At 44.4% G+C, this 14,580-nt stretch overlaps 1 protein-coding gene across 4 annotated transcripts in view; it reads right to left on the minus strand.

Annotated features, from left to right (window-relative positions):
* Positions 1 to 14,580, minus strand: part of STAT1 (signal transducer and activator of transcription 1) — a 42,392-nt gene that overhangs the window by 12,438 nt on the left and 15,374 nt on the right. For all 4 annotated transcript variants that reach the window (XM_025000697.2, XM_025000682.2, XM_005202570.5 and 1 more), the window contains 9 exons: positions 10,559 to 10,717; positions 8,774 to 8,866; positions 6,731 to 6,790; positions 4,746 to 4,775; positions 4,559 to 4,652; positions 3,288 to 3,329; positions 2,002 to 2,085; positions 1,284 to 1,382; positions 88 to 223 (listed from right to left, as the gene is read on the minus strand). In XM_025000697.2, the coding sequence (XP_024856465.1) occupies positions 88 to 223; positions 1,284 to 1,382; positions 2,002 to 2,085; positions 3,288 to 3,329; positions 4,559 to 4,652; positions 4,746 to 4,775; positions 6,731 to 6,790; positions 8,774 to 8,866; positions 10,559 to 10,717 (797 nt within the window). The remainder of the gene's footprint in view (positions 1 to 87; positions 224 to 1,283; positions 1,383 to 2,001; positions 2,086 to 3,287; positions 3,330 to 4,558; positions 4,653 to 4,745; positions 4,776 to 6,730; positions 6,791 to 8,773; positions 8,867 to 10,558; positions 10,718 to 14,580) is intronic.

Consider the following 14,580-nt stretch of genomic DNA (forward strand, 5'->3'; position numbering starts at 1 on the left):
ATGAAGAGCAAAGGGGGGAAAGGAGAAGTCAAGATATTTTTTATGAATTTTGATTGTTGGTTACATAAAAAGTGAATATGCTCATACCAAGAAGCTTCTCCCCCAGCATGTTCAGCTGGTCCACATTGAGACCTCTTTTGGTGACAGAAGAAAACTGCCAACTCAGCACCTCTGAAAGCTGAGACCATCGTGCACAAGGTGGGTTCAGGAAGAAGGACAGATTCTAGAGAGAAAACACCGAGAAGCTAAAAGCCACTGATGAGTCACCAGTCACAAGCTCAGCATGGAAACACGGATCTGTGCCAAAGTTTAGTTCTAGTCTATGACACACATATTTTCACAGCAGAAGAAGAGAAATAGTTCTATTTGCAGACTCATATCTGTGCATTTATCTACTCACTAAAATTTAACTCCCGAATCAATACTCGTGGCACTTTGGCATTCATTTGTGGACGTACCCAGGCACAGAGCCGTGAAAACTTTGAGTCGCCAAACATGTATGTTTCCGGTTGAAGTCAAACAAAGCTATGCTCTGCCTTCCTGTTTCAGCTCTCACACTACACCCAGTGTCTTCTTTGAGGTCTGTTGTGGTCTTTGCATTTCTGTAGGTTTTTTTGTTGGTGATTTCATTTTTAAAAATGCCCCTCAAAGGCGAGCTGAAGTGCTGTTTAGTGTTCCTAAATGCCTTAAGGAGCAAATGCACATGATATAGAAGTTTTGTTCAGACTGAGTTATAAAGCTGTTTGCCGTGAGTTCGATGTTAATGAATCAACAAGTATGTTAGATAAGGGATCTTTAAACAAAACAAGGTGATGTATTGATCTGCAGATGCGAGGGTTTTGCCAGAGGCTGACGGGAAACCATACTTCCCTCAGGCACAGTGATTCAGTATCTGCTAAATAGTGCTCACAGTGACTTCAAAGAACGTAAGTACAGTGAATAACTGGAACCAATTGTAACTAATGCACCATGAGTATCCCGCACTCTTAAGAACAGAGCCTGCTTGTTTAGCAAGTGTATACATTTTTAAAAAGGCCTAACACAAAATCATCTGTTGCCCAAGCTTATTCACATGGAAGGAAAATCGTAATTTTTCATTTCTAGTACATACACGTGCTTCTGGAATGCTTCGCTATTCCAGAATTACTCAGCTCCTTAGCAATGAGTTGAGTTGTGCCCACTTTCCCCCCAGCATCTGGCCCATACAGGCTCTTTCAAATATGCAGAACTAGAGCAGGGGGGGTCTTTAAACCCTGGTATGAAAGTGGATGTGTTTTCCTTACCCGGGGTTCTGCCACCAGCATGTTGTACCACAGGATAGAGGCCCAGCCACTTGGGAGCTGGCTGACATTGGAGATCACCACGACGGGTAGAGAGGTCGTCTACAAGATGACAAAGACCTTGAAATCCTCGAATCCCAGAAACAGTACCTGTAGACCACTGTGCAGCCTCAGAGCCTAACAAGGAACCCTATGTATATCTGCATATATTTTATTCTTGAAAATTAAGAATGTAAAGGTACAGTCTTTGGTTTTTAGTTGAAGTTATCTTTGACATATATTTTCAATTAAGAAATAAATGTCAGAGCTTCATATAAAAAATTAACACAGGACATCTCAACTGGAACACTTGGAGCTTCCCTTGTGGCTCAGCTGGTAAAGAATCCACCTGCAATGTGGGAGACCTGGGTTCGATCCCTAGGTTGGGAAGATCCCCTGGAGAAGGGAAAGGCTATCCACTCCAGTTTCCTGGCCTGGAGAATTCCACGGACTGTATAGTCCAAGGGGTCGCAAAGATTCTGACACAACTGAGCAACTTTCACTTCAGACAAAGGTTAACTTAGTTCTCTAGCAGACTGAACCATTAAATTAGCATTGAGACAGTATGGCTGAAAACAGCAATTTTTTCTTGGCAATTAGATAAGTATGTCTAAAATAAAAATACGTGTATCAGTTTAAAGTACAAATAAAGTTTCCCATTTCTGGAACATGTAAGTCTTACCTCAAGGTCAATGACCAAACCAGGCTGGCACAACTGGGTTTCAAAACTAAGGGAGTGAAGCTCTTCAGTGACGATGAGAGGACCCTTGCAAAAGAAAATGGAAAAAAAAAAAAGAATACAGTGATTAGTTCACTGATCCTGCAATTAGTAAGAAATTACTAAGCATTTTAACAAGCTCCAGAAAGCAGGAGCCCAATCAGGCACAATTTAGAAGATTCTAGCTTTTAATAATCTATCCCAGATTTAATTATCCCGAGTATCTGTCGGTAGGGAAATAGCAACTTCTAATGAGTTTATTCACAACCTAAGGCTTCCCGGCCCTCAGTCCCCTCTGCCCACCATGGACCCGCCTGGCCTGGGCTGCACACTTCAGGCTGACAAGGGGTGGAAAGTGTACACATGTTCCAAGTGTGATTATCTACCAGGAGAACGGATTTGCATAAGCCTGGCAGGTTATAAAGTGCTTTGGTTGGTTTGGGTAGAAAGGTTATTGTGTTCCAAGTGCCTTCATACACATTATCTAATGTGAGCCTCACAACAACCTTAGAACCAGAAAGGTGTGACTCCATTCCTGCTCCTGGGAGAGGAAATTAAGTCCCTAGTTGGTCACTGAGAGTCAAGATCCAAAAATGAGGCCTGGTCAGGCCCAGGCGGGCACCTGTCCCACGGCTCCACACGCCCTCTGCTGGTTGTGGAAGGGAAGGACAGAGTGCTAGGCAGGCACAAAGAACAAAATCTGACCAAACCAAAGCAACTCCAGCCATTCTGTCCTCTGCCCATGGTTCATATCTGAATGCATCCCAAACATAGCTCTTCAAGGACAAGCTGTGACGAGGGGGCTGACAGAAGGATAATGGCACTGGACAGGGCACACACAGTTTTCGGCAGGGCAGTCATGAAGCTGGCCTCTGACTCTAGCTCTGACAATGACTCCCTGTGCACGCTTAGCTAACTCCTGCAAACTTCCTGTGGTCCAATTTCCTCACCAGTGAAATGTGAGTAACACAGTAGCCCACTGTACCTATTCGCTGGGCTGTTGGTGAGGGTCCAGAAAATTCATGTGCAGAATCCCTTGACAACCAGAAACCACAAGCACAGAGTGGTTCTACTGTTATCACACATACACCACGTCCCAGAGCTTGTCTGCTGCTCTCACCTGCGGGTCTTCCCACTGCTCACCGCTCTGTGAGCTGTCCCTGGCCAGCCAGGACCACCAGGGCCATGGAGCCAAGCTCCCTGGACAGAGCTGCTAGTTAAGAGACCAGTCATGACAGAGAAAGACTTACCTCATTAGTTCTGGCACCAGCATTTTTTTGTTCTTTCAGTTGCTACAAAAAAAAATAAAAATCTTAGTAAATAGCTTTATAATAATCCTCAAAGTTGCTACTTCCATCTACAAACCAAAACAAAGTGGAGACTTAGAAAGAAGGAGGTGAAAATATTTTCAGGATGCAGAACAGGAGGGGAAGTGACCGTTGTAGGGGTTTATGAGGTGGAGGGGGAACACCTTTCCCCAGCGTCCTGACACCCTGCAAACACTGCAGGGTTCAGAAGGAGCCAGGGAAGTGGCATGCTGCTCCCTCCTCTGGGCAAGCTTGTCCTGAACCATCCCCATCACCTTCACCAGCTGTGCCATGCTCCCCAGGCTTTGGGCACAGCTTCTCCCACCTCTACTTCCCTTGGCAGAATCTCCCAGACTGGCCCAGTGTCTCAAGCCTCTCAGACCATCCTTTGAAAAGGTCTTCAGTCATGTAGGTTTTAAAGAAGTAACTCGGAGCCCCCGGAACAGCTCTGGACACCCTCAGACTCCCGGTTTGGAGAGAGGCTCTCAATTAAGGTCCAGCTTCCTAACCATGAGTTTGCAGACTCATGAGATGGCTGCCAGTGAGAAAAAGGGTGCCTTGAATCTCCCTGCAGGTTCCAGGCCAGGAAGTGCATAGGGCTCAGCACCAACACATCTGCAGAACACCTGGCAGCCCCGAATCTCCAGGGAGAGAGGGGAGAAGGCACCACCCATATAAACCCCTCTGCTGGTTTCCACTGCCCGGTGCCCAGGCCTACTCCTCTGGAGACAAAGCGCTCGAGACAGTGGTTGCAGGCAAGACCCCAGAAAGGAGATGGTGACAAAGGGACCCAGGAGAGACCCCTGGGGTCTGCCACACTTGGAGTAGGGAAAGCACCAGTCAGGATGTGGGGGAATAACGATCTTCAGGAAAATTCCAAGAGTCTAGAGTGAGTGATCACTGAGGTCATCGAGAGACCACATGCAGAGATCTTGTGTGCACACTGGTTTATGGAATATTTTACTAAGCTCACTTCCCCTCAACGAAGGTATGTCTGAGAGAGAGACAAGCAGAAAGAGAGAGTGAAGAGCCCTGGGATAAGGAGAAGGAGCCAAGGTTCCCAGAGTGCTGCTGAAGTCACCAGCCACAAACTCTAGAAGTCTCTTCCCAGGGAGACTTCCCTCTACATCACATATGGCACAGAGTGCCACTCCATTGCAAATAAGTTCTGATAAGCCAGACACAGCAAAAAAGGGGGAGACAGGTCTCCCTACCAGGTGTCGGAATTCTGCTGCCAGACTCCCGTTGGTGGACTCTTCCATGTTCATCACCTTCGTGTGAGTGCCCAGAATGTTGAACTTCCTAAACCTAGACAACACAGGGAAAGGATACTTAAAAGGCTGGGAACTGTTAAAGCAATGTATAAACAAAGCAGAGAGCAAAACAGAGTGCAAAACGTACCCTTTTACTGTATTTCTCTCATTCACATCTCTGCAAGGAAAAAAAAAATGTAATCATAAATGTGTATTTAAAATATGAAATTTGCATTCACAAACATATAAAAGTATAAGATCAATAACCAATAAATCCATACCTGTGGGTTTTCTTCCCTATCATTCACTCAGTCCCTCAATCAACCCACACCAGCACTGCCAAGCTGTGCTGAGGGACCCTGGACAAGTACACTGGGCCTCACCTTTTCTCTTCTGTACATCCTGCTGGCAGCACTGACCACACAGCACCCCGGGAGGAGGAAACTAGTTAACAGGTAGGGAGAGCACACAGCACACCCTCAGGAATATAAGCCCAAGTTATCACAATGTATGAGCAGCTACTCCCTCTGCAGGAGGCAATGAGCTAAGCCCTGGGGACTGAGCAGAGAGCACTGCTCCAGAACTCAGAGGACCCTCCTAAGAGACAGCTTGAGTTTTATGTTTGCTCTTTATTAGTTTTAATGCTTTCATCAAAGTACCTGAATAGTCAATCATTTGGGGGAACTGCCAAGTTTTAAATCTGAGGTTAAAATTTTGAGAGACCAGAATCTTACATAAGTTGAGCGATAATGTTGTCATATTCTGGACAAATAATGTATGTTAGGGGCAGGTGAAGGTCAGAGACCATTAGTGCACTCCCAGTTAAATGAGTTAGCTTCCTTTCCTGTCCCAACTAGACATTCAATGCTTCTGTGGCTGATAATCACTGTCAGCTATGACAGTGAGCAATTTTCCTGTCAAAACTAAGAAGAAAACTCAGAACTGGAACAGACAGAAAAGACAAAAAAGCAAGAACAAACCGAAAGAGATACTGAGTTAAGCAAACTGTGGCAAAACTGCGGTGGCCACAAAAACCTCTGCAATTCTTCCTTTAAACACACAGAATGTATTTCCTTGTCCCTTGAATTTCAGGGGACTTTGACCTGCTTTTCCAGACACAATGGATGGGAGCAGTGCTGTGTAAGTTCCAAGTCTAGCCTACTAAGCCCAGCATGCTGCTGCTTGGATCCACTTGGAACACCACTGCCATGTGAGAAAGCCCAGGCTGGCCACTCTGACAGCCCCACAGAGAAGGGCCCAGTTATCCCAGCCAAGACCTCAGACAAATAATGAGGTCATGCTAGACCACCCAGCAGCAACCAGGCCAGTTCAGACTAGAAGGACCACCCACAGTCCACAGAATAATAGAAATAATAAGTTTCTGAGTTTAAGCCACTAGGTTTGCAGGTTATCTGTTATGCAGCAAAAGCTAACTGATACACAGAAAAACCAAAGATGGGAGGGAAACAAAGGTACAAACAAAGAGGGCTACAGTTACAGGACCAGAAAGAGAGGAAAGCCAGAGGAAAGGGACTTGGAGTATCATAAACGGTTCTGAAACAGTAAACACATCAACAAAAGCATTAAATATATCAAGGGGGGATGGGAGGGGCTAAGCCATCTTGTTCCTTAATGTAACTGCCTAGGTCACTGCTAGTTTGGGTTCAGGGTCTAAGGACAAAACAGGATAGACCTGCTCCATTTAGACCTCTTGAGAGCCTGCCCATTCCTGGGTCCCTACTGTTCAGAAGAGACAAGTGTAAAGCCAGCAGGCTCCATACATGCCCCCCAAAATGCCATCACTTTCACTCCAGAAACAAGCCCACACTGGCCGAAGAATCACGGTGGCCTGGAGCCTGATCAAGTGCCCCTTCTCTGGGGCTGGCCTAGTTGAGGTGGTAGCTGCTTGGAACAAGCACATATGCATAAAATGCTCTCATACTTTTGTTCATTTGTAGTCTAAAAAGGCACACTGATACCAGCTCTTAGAGAAAGTTCCCAAGACCCAGGAATTACTGATTTAAATCTGCTGGAATCACTAACAAACAGCCCCGCTGCATCAGTCCATGTTTGGTTAACAAAACCAATATTTCAATAGTATATGTATCTTTGATAATATTAGAGATATCTTACTTGTCAAATAAGACTTTGACTTTCAAGTTATAATTCAGCTCTTGCAACTTCACCAGCAGCCTGAAAAGAAAAATAAAAGTCATAATTACTTTTAAAAATTATCTATTATAATTTATTTATTATGCCAATTCCATATTGATGAACATTTCAACAATCCCCACCCCACCCAGTTTTTGGTTATTACAAACAATGGAATTGACATCCCTGTATGTCTACTTGGATTTTTTTTTAACTGTATTTGTAGGATAAATTCCTGGCTGTGAAGTTGCTGGGACAAAACTGTAATATTAAATTCTGACAGCAAGCAACAGATTTTATATTCTCACCAAATGTAGTGAGAGCACCTGCTTCCCCATTTTGCCTCCCCAGTGCTGGGGTTTATCAAAATTTCTATTTTGGGCTAATTCCACAGGTAAAAAAATGGGCTTCCCAGGTGGCTCAGCACTAAAGCATCTGCCTGCCAATGCAGGAGATACAGGTTCAATCCCTGAGTTGGGAAGAGCACCCGGGGAGGAAATGGCAACCCACTCCAGTCTTCCTGCCTGGGAAGTCCCGTGGACAGAGGAGTCCGGTGGGCTACAGTCCATGGGATCACCAAGAGTCGGACACGACTGAGCAACCAAACAACAACTGAGGTAAAAAATAGCAAACTTTACCCTTTACCAAAACTTGTAGCTAATGCTTAACCTGTTGGGAGAAAATAAAAACTCTGACTCATAATCAGGAAAATGAGGGTCATCTCTCTAACCACTCCAGGGCAGTGTGGAAAGATGGAGGGACAGAGCCCTGGGCTGAGACTCCAGTGTGCTTCTGTTCTGATGAGCTAGAGGCCTGGGGAAGAGCCCCTCACTGGCTGGCTCCCTTTAGTCAAGCAGGTGATGGGATGGGATTGCTCCCCTTGCCAGCTTGAGTTCTGGGACCCCGTGGGTGTCAGTCTGGTGCTGGAGCACTGGTAGCCGAGACGCAGCACCTGTGGACCTAAGTCAGCAGCACCGTGGGAAAAAGACTAGGGCCACCTCTGAAGGTAAGGCCAGCTCTTCTGAGTCCAGCTGCTCATCAGTAGAGGAAAAGCTATTAATAAATGAATGCAGCCATGCAACCAAAGAAAGTAAAGCTGGACATCCTCCTATGGAAACATTTCTACAATTTATTACGAAGGAGAAAAATAGTCTGCCGAACAACAGAGAGCAGAACTCTGGTTTCTAAAAATGAAATATATCATGTCATATGTACTTTCGCAAGTCTATGCATGAAAAAACACATGTTTATAAAAGTACAATGTATTTATTTATATATTCATGTAGACATGGACAAAATTCTGGGAGGACTGACACCAGGCTGCTTACTGTGGTAGTTTACAGATATTTAGATCACATACAACTTTGAGAATCTGATGAAAGTTATGAACACACTCACCAGAAAAATGTACCAGTCATTTACACACACTGCATCCATTACAGAGGGAACATAAAGCTCAGGTTATAGACTCATGCTCAAGAGGGGATGAGGCTGCTGGGAACTTTTACTCTCTACCATGTGCAGTTGTGCAATTTTGAATTGCTATTTACAGTAAACATTCATTACACCTATAACTGGAAAAAATTGTGGGGCGTGTGTGTATCCACACATATCTTTGTTATATTTCTAGTTGAATAGAAAAGACTCTTAGATATTCTAAGTAAGAATTCATATTAAAATACCTACTGCAAAAGTACTTCCTCTAAAGCACCCCCCTATATAACCATGTTGTGGCAGGAAGCTGGGGTGCAAACTTTGTGATAGGAGCTGTGGAAAGAAAGTGAAAGTGTTAGTCGATCAGTCATGCCCGACCTTTTAGCGACCCCATGGACTGTAGCCCTTCAGGCTCCTCTGTCCATGGAATTCCCCTGGCAAGAATACTGGGGTGGATTGCCATTTCCTTCTCCAGAGGATCTGCTCGACCCAGATGAACCCAGGTCTCCTGCATTGCAGGGAGATTCTTTACCATCTGAGCCACCAGGAAAGCCCTAAGGAGGTGTGGGGCTTCCATCTTTTCTTTATTACCTCAGCTTCACAGTGAACTGGACTCCAGTCTTCAAGACCAATGGCCTCTGAGGGTGAGTTGGCATGCAGGGCTGTCTTTCCACCACAAATGAGCTGTAAATACCCAGCAAAGGATAAATTAGCATTTCCATTAAAGTTGAGGCGGTAAAAGTTATTTTCCCTAAGGAGGAGAGGGGGCTAGAGGGCACGATCTAAAAAATAGTTGAAAAACTTCTAACCAGTTGGATGAATAAACTGAAGTTTTACCGTCAATAAAGACATCCCCAAGTCTAACAGATGCACTCAACAAAATCAGTAATTGCAAAGACCTGTGACACTCTTCAGCAATGAAAATTCTCAACTGGATTCTCTTCATTTACAAATTTAAGAATCAAATTTGCTCACTGACCAATGTGGTGATCATTTTGTAACATACACAAATATCAAATCACTATTGTTATATAATTAAAACTAATATAATGTTAATATATCAATAATATCTCAATTTAAAAATAAAAAACAGTAACAAAAACAAATTTTACTATAGTTGAAAATGAACCAAGTAGCATACTGCTTACCACCATGCTTTGAAACTTACATTTTAACATCCTTTGGAAAATTGCTATTCTAGTAAAACTGTTTAGCAATATTTATTACCTAATAAACATTTCCAAATATTAATTTTCATTTAAAGAAAAACAATGAGATCTGCACTCCAAAACCCAAGTAAATGTCCTTGATTATTTCAAAATCAAGGTAGAGAGTAAAAGTTGAGTGCATCCATTTCAAAATCCAACATTTGGATATTCCTGTCTGGACATTAGCCACAGGAAACAGAAGACATTTTTATTATGTCAAGTTAGCATTTAAAAACTGCAATATGAACTCTACTCTTCTACTCAGGGCCGTTTATTGACCTACTAAGCACACTGAGAACACCTAGCCCTGGATAAGGCACTACCTAAGGCCCTGGTGGGAGAAGAAGATGACAAAGGCACATCTCTGTCTACGAAGACCTTCCAATTTACAATAAAGATAACAGACATGCATAGATAATGATACAACTGAAATCCAAAACAGGAGAAGAATAAAGAATGAACTATGCAACTCTGGAAGGGAGACAGCGTCTGCCCAGGAAGTCTGGCAAAAGTTTCATGATGGGATATACGCGGAAACATTGAGGATGCAGGTTCTCAATGAGCTACCACAGAAGAAAGCTCTGAGGCAGAGGAAATATTGTTGGGAGAGGCATGGAGAAGCAAATGTCCAGGGTGGGCATGAGGTCAAGTCCGCCTGGAAACGCGGCATGTGTAGCAGCTAATGTGGAATGGCTGGTGAGGGCCAGGCTGTGGAGGTGGGGCTTGGGTGACTGGATCAGGGGCTCGCCTCAGAGTAGCAGGTGATGAAAAATCAAACAGAACTGTGATATGGCAGAGTACAGGGTCAGAGGGACTAGGGAAGAAGGGGCTGGGGCGGTACCATTTGAAAAGCTACTATGTAAGAGTTCAGTAGAGAGCTTGAAATATGATGAGACCACAGAATAGGAAAGAGAGGGCAAATACAAGTTAGACTCAACAGGTCTCGTCACAGACTGGCCAGGGAGAAGGAGACAGGTTACCAGAGTAGGAGGTCACGAGAAAAATGGGCCCTTGGCATAAACAAGGAATTCAGGAAGACCTGAATTCAAGGAAGCCATAAACATTTTTACATATCCTATTAAACCCTTCTAAATTATCTGAATTACCATAAAATTTTCCTCTGGGTAAAATAACTGCAAAAGGTGCAAAAACATCTTGCTCAAGTTACCTCTGAATGAGCTGCTGGAAGAGGCTGAAGGTGCGGTCCCATAAGGCTTGCTTGTTTTTGGTGATGGGGTCATGTTCATAGGTGTATTTCTGTTCCAACTCCTCAAGCTTTTTAAGCTGCTGACGAACCTGCTGCAGACTCTCCGCCACTATGGTGAACCTGGGAAGGTACAAGCCACGGAGTCTTCATCAGAAATAGCCCCAAAGCAGTCTGGATTCAGAGAATCATGGAAACCAACAAGCACTGTTTACAGACAACACGTGATGTTATCTGCCCAGCTCTACAGTGCAGGGAGAAACAGAGATGGACCTAAGGAGAGATGGGGGCGGGGGACATGGAACCTCTGGGGCCTAATGTCTGATAATCTGAGGTGGAGCTGATGTCATAGAAATAAAGTGCATAGTAAATGTAATGTGTTATTGAATCATCCTGAAACTATCCCCCCACCTTGTCTGTGGAGGAACTGTCTTCCAAAAAACCAGCTCCTGGTGCCAAAAAGTTTGGGGACTGCTGTCTAGTGAATCTTTGGCTTCAACTGAGTTATGAGATAATTGGGACTTAAAGGCACAGGGTAAAGGGGGCGAGCTGCAGAGGGAGGGGACATGAAAAGACAGACACTCTAGGAGGTGATGTGGCGGCAGTGAGGGGCCCCTGCAGATTTTATATCAGGGCAGTGACACTGTGCAGGGAGGAGCAAGAGGGCAACCTGGAATCAAGGCAGCAAGGCAGAGGGGGGATGCAAGGTGGGTTAGGAGGAGACGAGGGAACAGGAGTTACTATGTCACTGAACTGAAAGGAGAGGCAAGGTGCATAATCTAATCATTTTCAGACACTCAAAATACATGTATAAACCAAGGAGGAAAGCTACCAACTCCTCTCAGGTTCCTCCATCCTGACAGTAAGCCAAAGGTGATGGAGCCTCTGAGCTATGTCAGACTGTGGAAGTCTGGGCCTGGAGTGATGATAAGAGCATCAGCTCCCCAGGGAAAAACATCTCCTTTGGTTGGTGTTTTCATTCCTTGAATTCAGGTCACAGCCCTGAAAGCAAAGCCCGTGGGTGTGAAATGAGAGGCAGGGTAACAATGGCAGGTGGGCGTGTTCCACAAGGATTCTAACCCAGTGATTCCCAATCCTGTTTGGGCCGAGGGACACAAGAAAATGCTGACAATTCTTGCACAGCACAGCGGGGTACAATGGAAGACGTTCATATCTCCACAAGAGGCTCCATGTGGCCTAAGATGACCATAGGGGCTCCAGACAGCAGGGACCTCACCAGGCTCCTGGGGGTGCCGGGTCAGGAACAGCAATCCAGAAAGTAATCTCATGAGATCTTTGGTCCTTGTGCCCTTCAGAACTGTTTCAGGCCACCACCCACTCCTGCCCACTGATTCTACTGCTTCCATCGGGTCTGCTCAGATCTGTCAGACTCTGCTAATACCTTCAGTTCAGTTCAGTTGTTCAGCCATGTCCGACTCTGTGACCCCATGGACTGTAGCACGCCAGGCTTCCCTGTCCATCACCAACTCCCAGAGCTTGCTCAAATGTATGTCCATCAAGTTGGTGACACCATCCAGCCATCTCATTCTCTGTCGTCCCCTTCTCCTTCTGCCTTCTATCTTTCCCAGCATCAGGGTCTTTTCCAGTTGAGTCAGTTCTTCGCATCAGGTGGCCAAAGTATTGGAGTTTCAGCATCACTCCTTCCAATGAATATTCAGGACTGATTTCCTTTAGGATTGACTGGCTTGATCTCCTTGTAGTCCAAGGGACTCTTAAGAGTCTTCTCCAACACCACAGTTCAAAAGCATCAATTCTTTGGTGCTCAGCTTTCTTTATAGTCCAGCTCTCACATCAATACATGATGGTTGGGAAAAACCATATGGTTTTAGAAAAACCATAGCTTTGACTAGATAGACCTTTGTTGGCAAAGTAATGTCTCTGCTTTTTAATATGCTGTCTAGGTTGGTCATAGCTTTTCTTCCAAGGAGGAAGCATCTTTTAATTTCATGGTTGCAATCACCATCTGCAGTGATTTTTGAGCCCAAGAAAATAAAGTCTCTCACTATTTCCATTGTTTCCCCATCTATTTGTCATGAAGTGATGGGACCAGATGCCATAATCTCAGTTTTTTGAATGCTGAGTTTTAAGCTAACTTTTTCAATCTCCTCTTTCATCAAGAGGCTCTTTAGTTCATTGTTTTCTGCGCTAAGGGTGGTGTCTGCATATCTGAGGTTATTGATATTTCTCCTGGCAATCTTGATTCCAGCTTGTGCTTTATCCAGCCCAGGAGTCAGCATGATGCATTCTGCATGTAAGTTAAAAAAGCAGGGTAATAATATACAGCCTTGACATACTCCTTTCCCAATATGGAGCCAGTCTGTTGTTCCATGTCGGGTTCTAACTATTGCTTCTTGACCTGCATACAGATTTCTCAGGAGGCAGGTCAGGTGGTCTAGTATTCCCGTCTCTTTCAGAATTTTCCACAGCTTGCTGTGATCCACACAGTCAAAGGCTGTGGCATAGTCAATAAAGCAAAAGTAGATGTTTTTCTGGAACTCTCTTGCTTTTTCGATGATCCAGCAGATGCTGGCAATTTGATCTCTGGTTCCTCTGCCTTTTCTAAATCCATCTTGAACATCTGGAAGTTCATGGTTCACGTACTGTTGAAGCCTGGCTTGGAGAATTTTGAGCATTACTTTGCCAGTGTATGAGATTTTGCTAGCATGTGAGATGAGTGCAATTGTGCGGTAGGTTGAACATTCTTTGGCATTGCCTTTCTTTGGGATTAGAATGAAAACTGACCTCTTCCAGTCCTGTGGCCACTGTTGAGTTTTCCAAATTTGCTGGCATATTGAGCACAGCACTTTCACAGCATCATCTTTTAGGATTTGAAACAGCTCAACTGGAATTTCATCACCTCCGCGAGCTTTGTAGCGATGCTTCGTAAGGCCCACTTGACTTCACATTCCAGGATGACTGGCTTTAGGTGAGTGATCACACCATCATGGTTATCTGGGTCATGATCTTTTTTGCATATTTCTTCTGTGTATTCTTGCCACCTCTTCTTAACATCTTATGATCCTGTTGGGTCCATACCATTTCTGTCCTTTATTGTGCTCATCTTTGCATGAAATGTTCCCTTGGTATCTCTGATTTTCTTGAAGAGATCTCTAGTTATTCCCATTCTATCATTTTCCTCTATTTCTTTGCACTGATGATTGAGGAAGGTTTTCTTATCTCTCCTTGCTATTCTTTGGAATTCGGCATTCAAACATCCTCAGAGCAGCTCATCCTCCATGGACTCTGAACAGTCTCTGTCAGAACCTTGGCAATCTTTCACCAAGTAGTTATTACCACGTCTATCTCCCATCTCCCCAGTGAAAGTTCTTTGCTGGCAACAACCAAGAATCATTCACCTTGTGTCCTAGATCCTAGCCCAGTGCCTGGCATACGGCATATAATAAATATTTGATTTATTTAAATTAAATAAAATTTAATCACGGAATTTTATTCTTTCCTCTCACCTGGGTCACTAAGCCAAGTGGTTATAAAAAATAATTTTTGCCTCATTTCTAAATTTCAAGTTCATTCTATTCTGTCTAAGTCTATTCTATCCTTAGACTTAAATACAAAAATCAGAGACATGAATCTCCATTTAAATAAAGGGCCTGCCTGGCTCACCAGTGTCGACTGGGAAATTCTGGAGTTCCCAGGGTAGTATGGGAACCTCCACGACCAGGCTCCAGCCTCCTGTCTGCTCTGCTTCCTTCCTTCCCTATCTGGCATCCGACTCTCTAGCCACCCACTGTAAGAACTTCAGGCCCAGGTCCTTCCCTCCCTGCTGCTTCTGTCCACACCTTTCTCCTCTCTGGTCTGTGGTTTTTCCTGTTCACTCCCGAGTCAGTGCAAGACCATTTTGTCTCCTTTATCTTTCCTGGTGACTCCTTCCTCATCCTCCATAGATTCTGAATGGTCTCTGTCAGAACCTTGGCAATCTTTCACCAAGTAGTTATTACCACGTCCAT

The sequence above is a fragment of the Bos taurus genome, chromosome 2, assembly GCF_002263795.3.
Source record: "Bos taurus isolate L1 Dominette 01449 registration number 42190680 breed Hereford chromosome 2, ARS-UCD2.0, whole genome shotgun sequence".
Lineage (NCBI taxonomy): Eukaryota > Metazoa > Chordata > Mammalia > Artiodactyla > Bovidae > Bos > Bos taurus.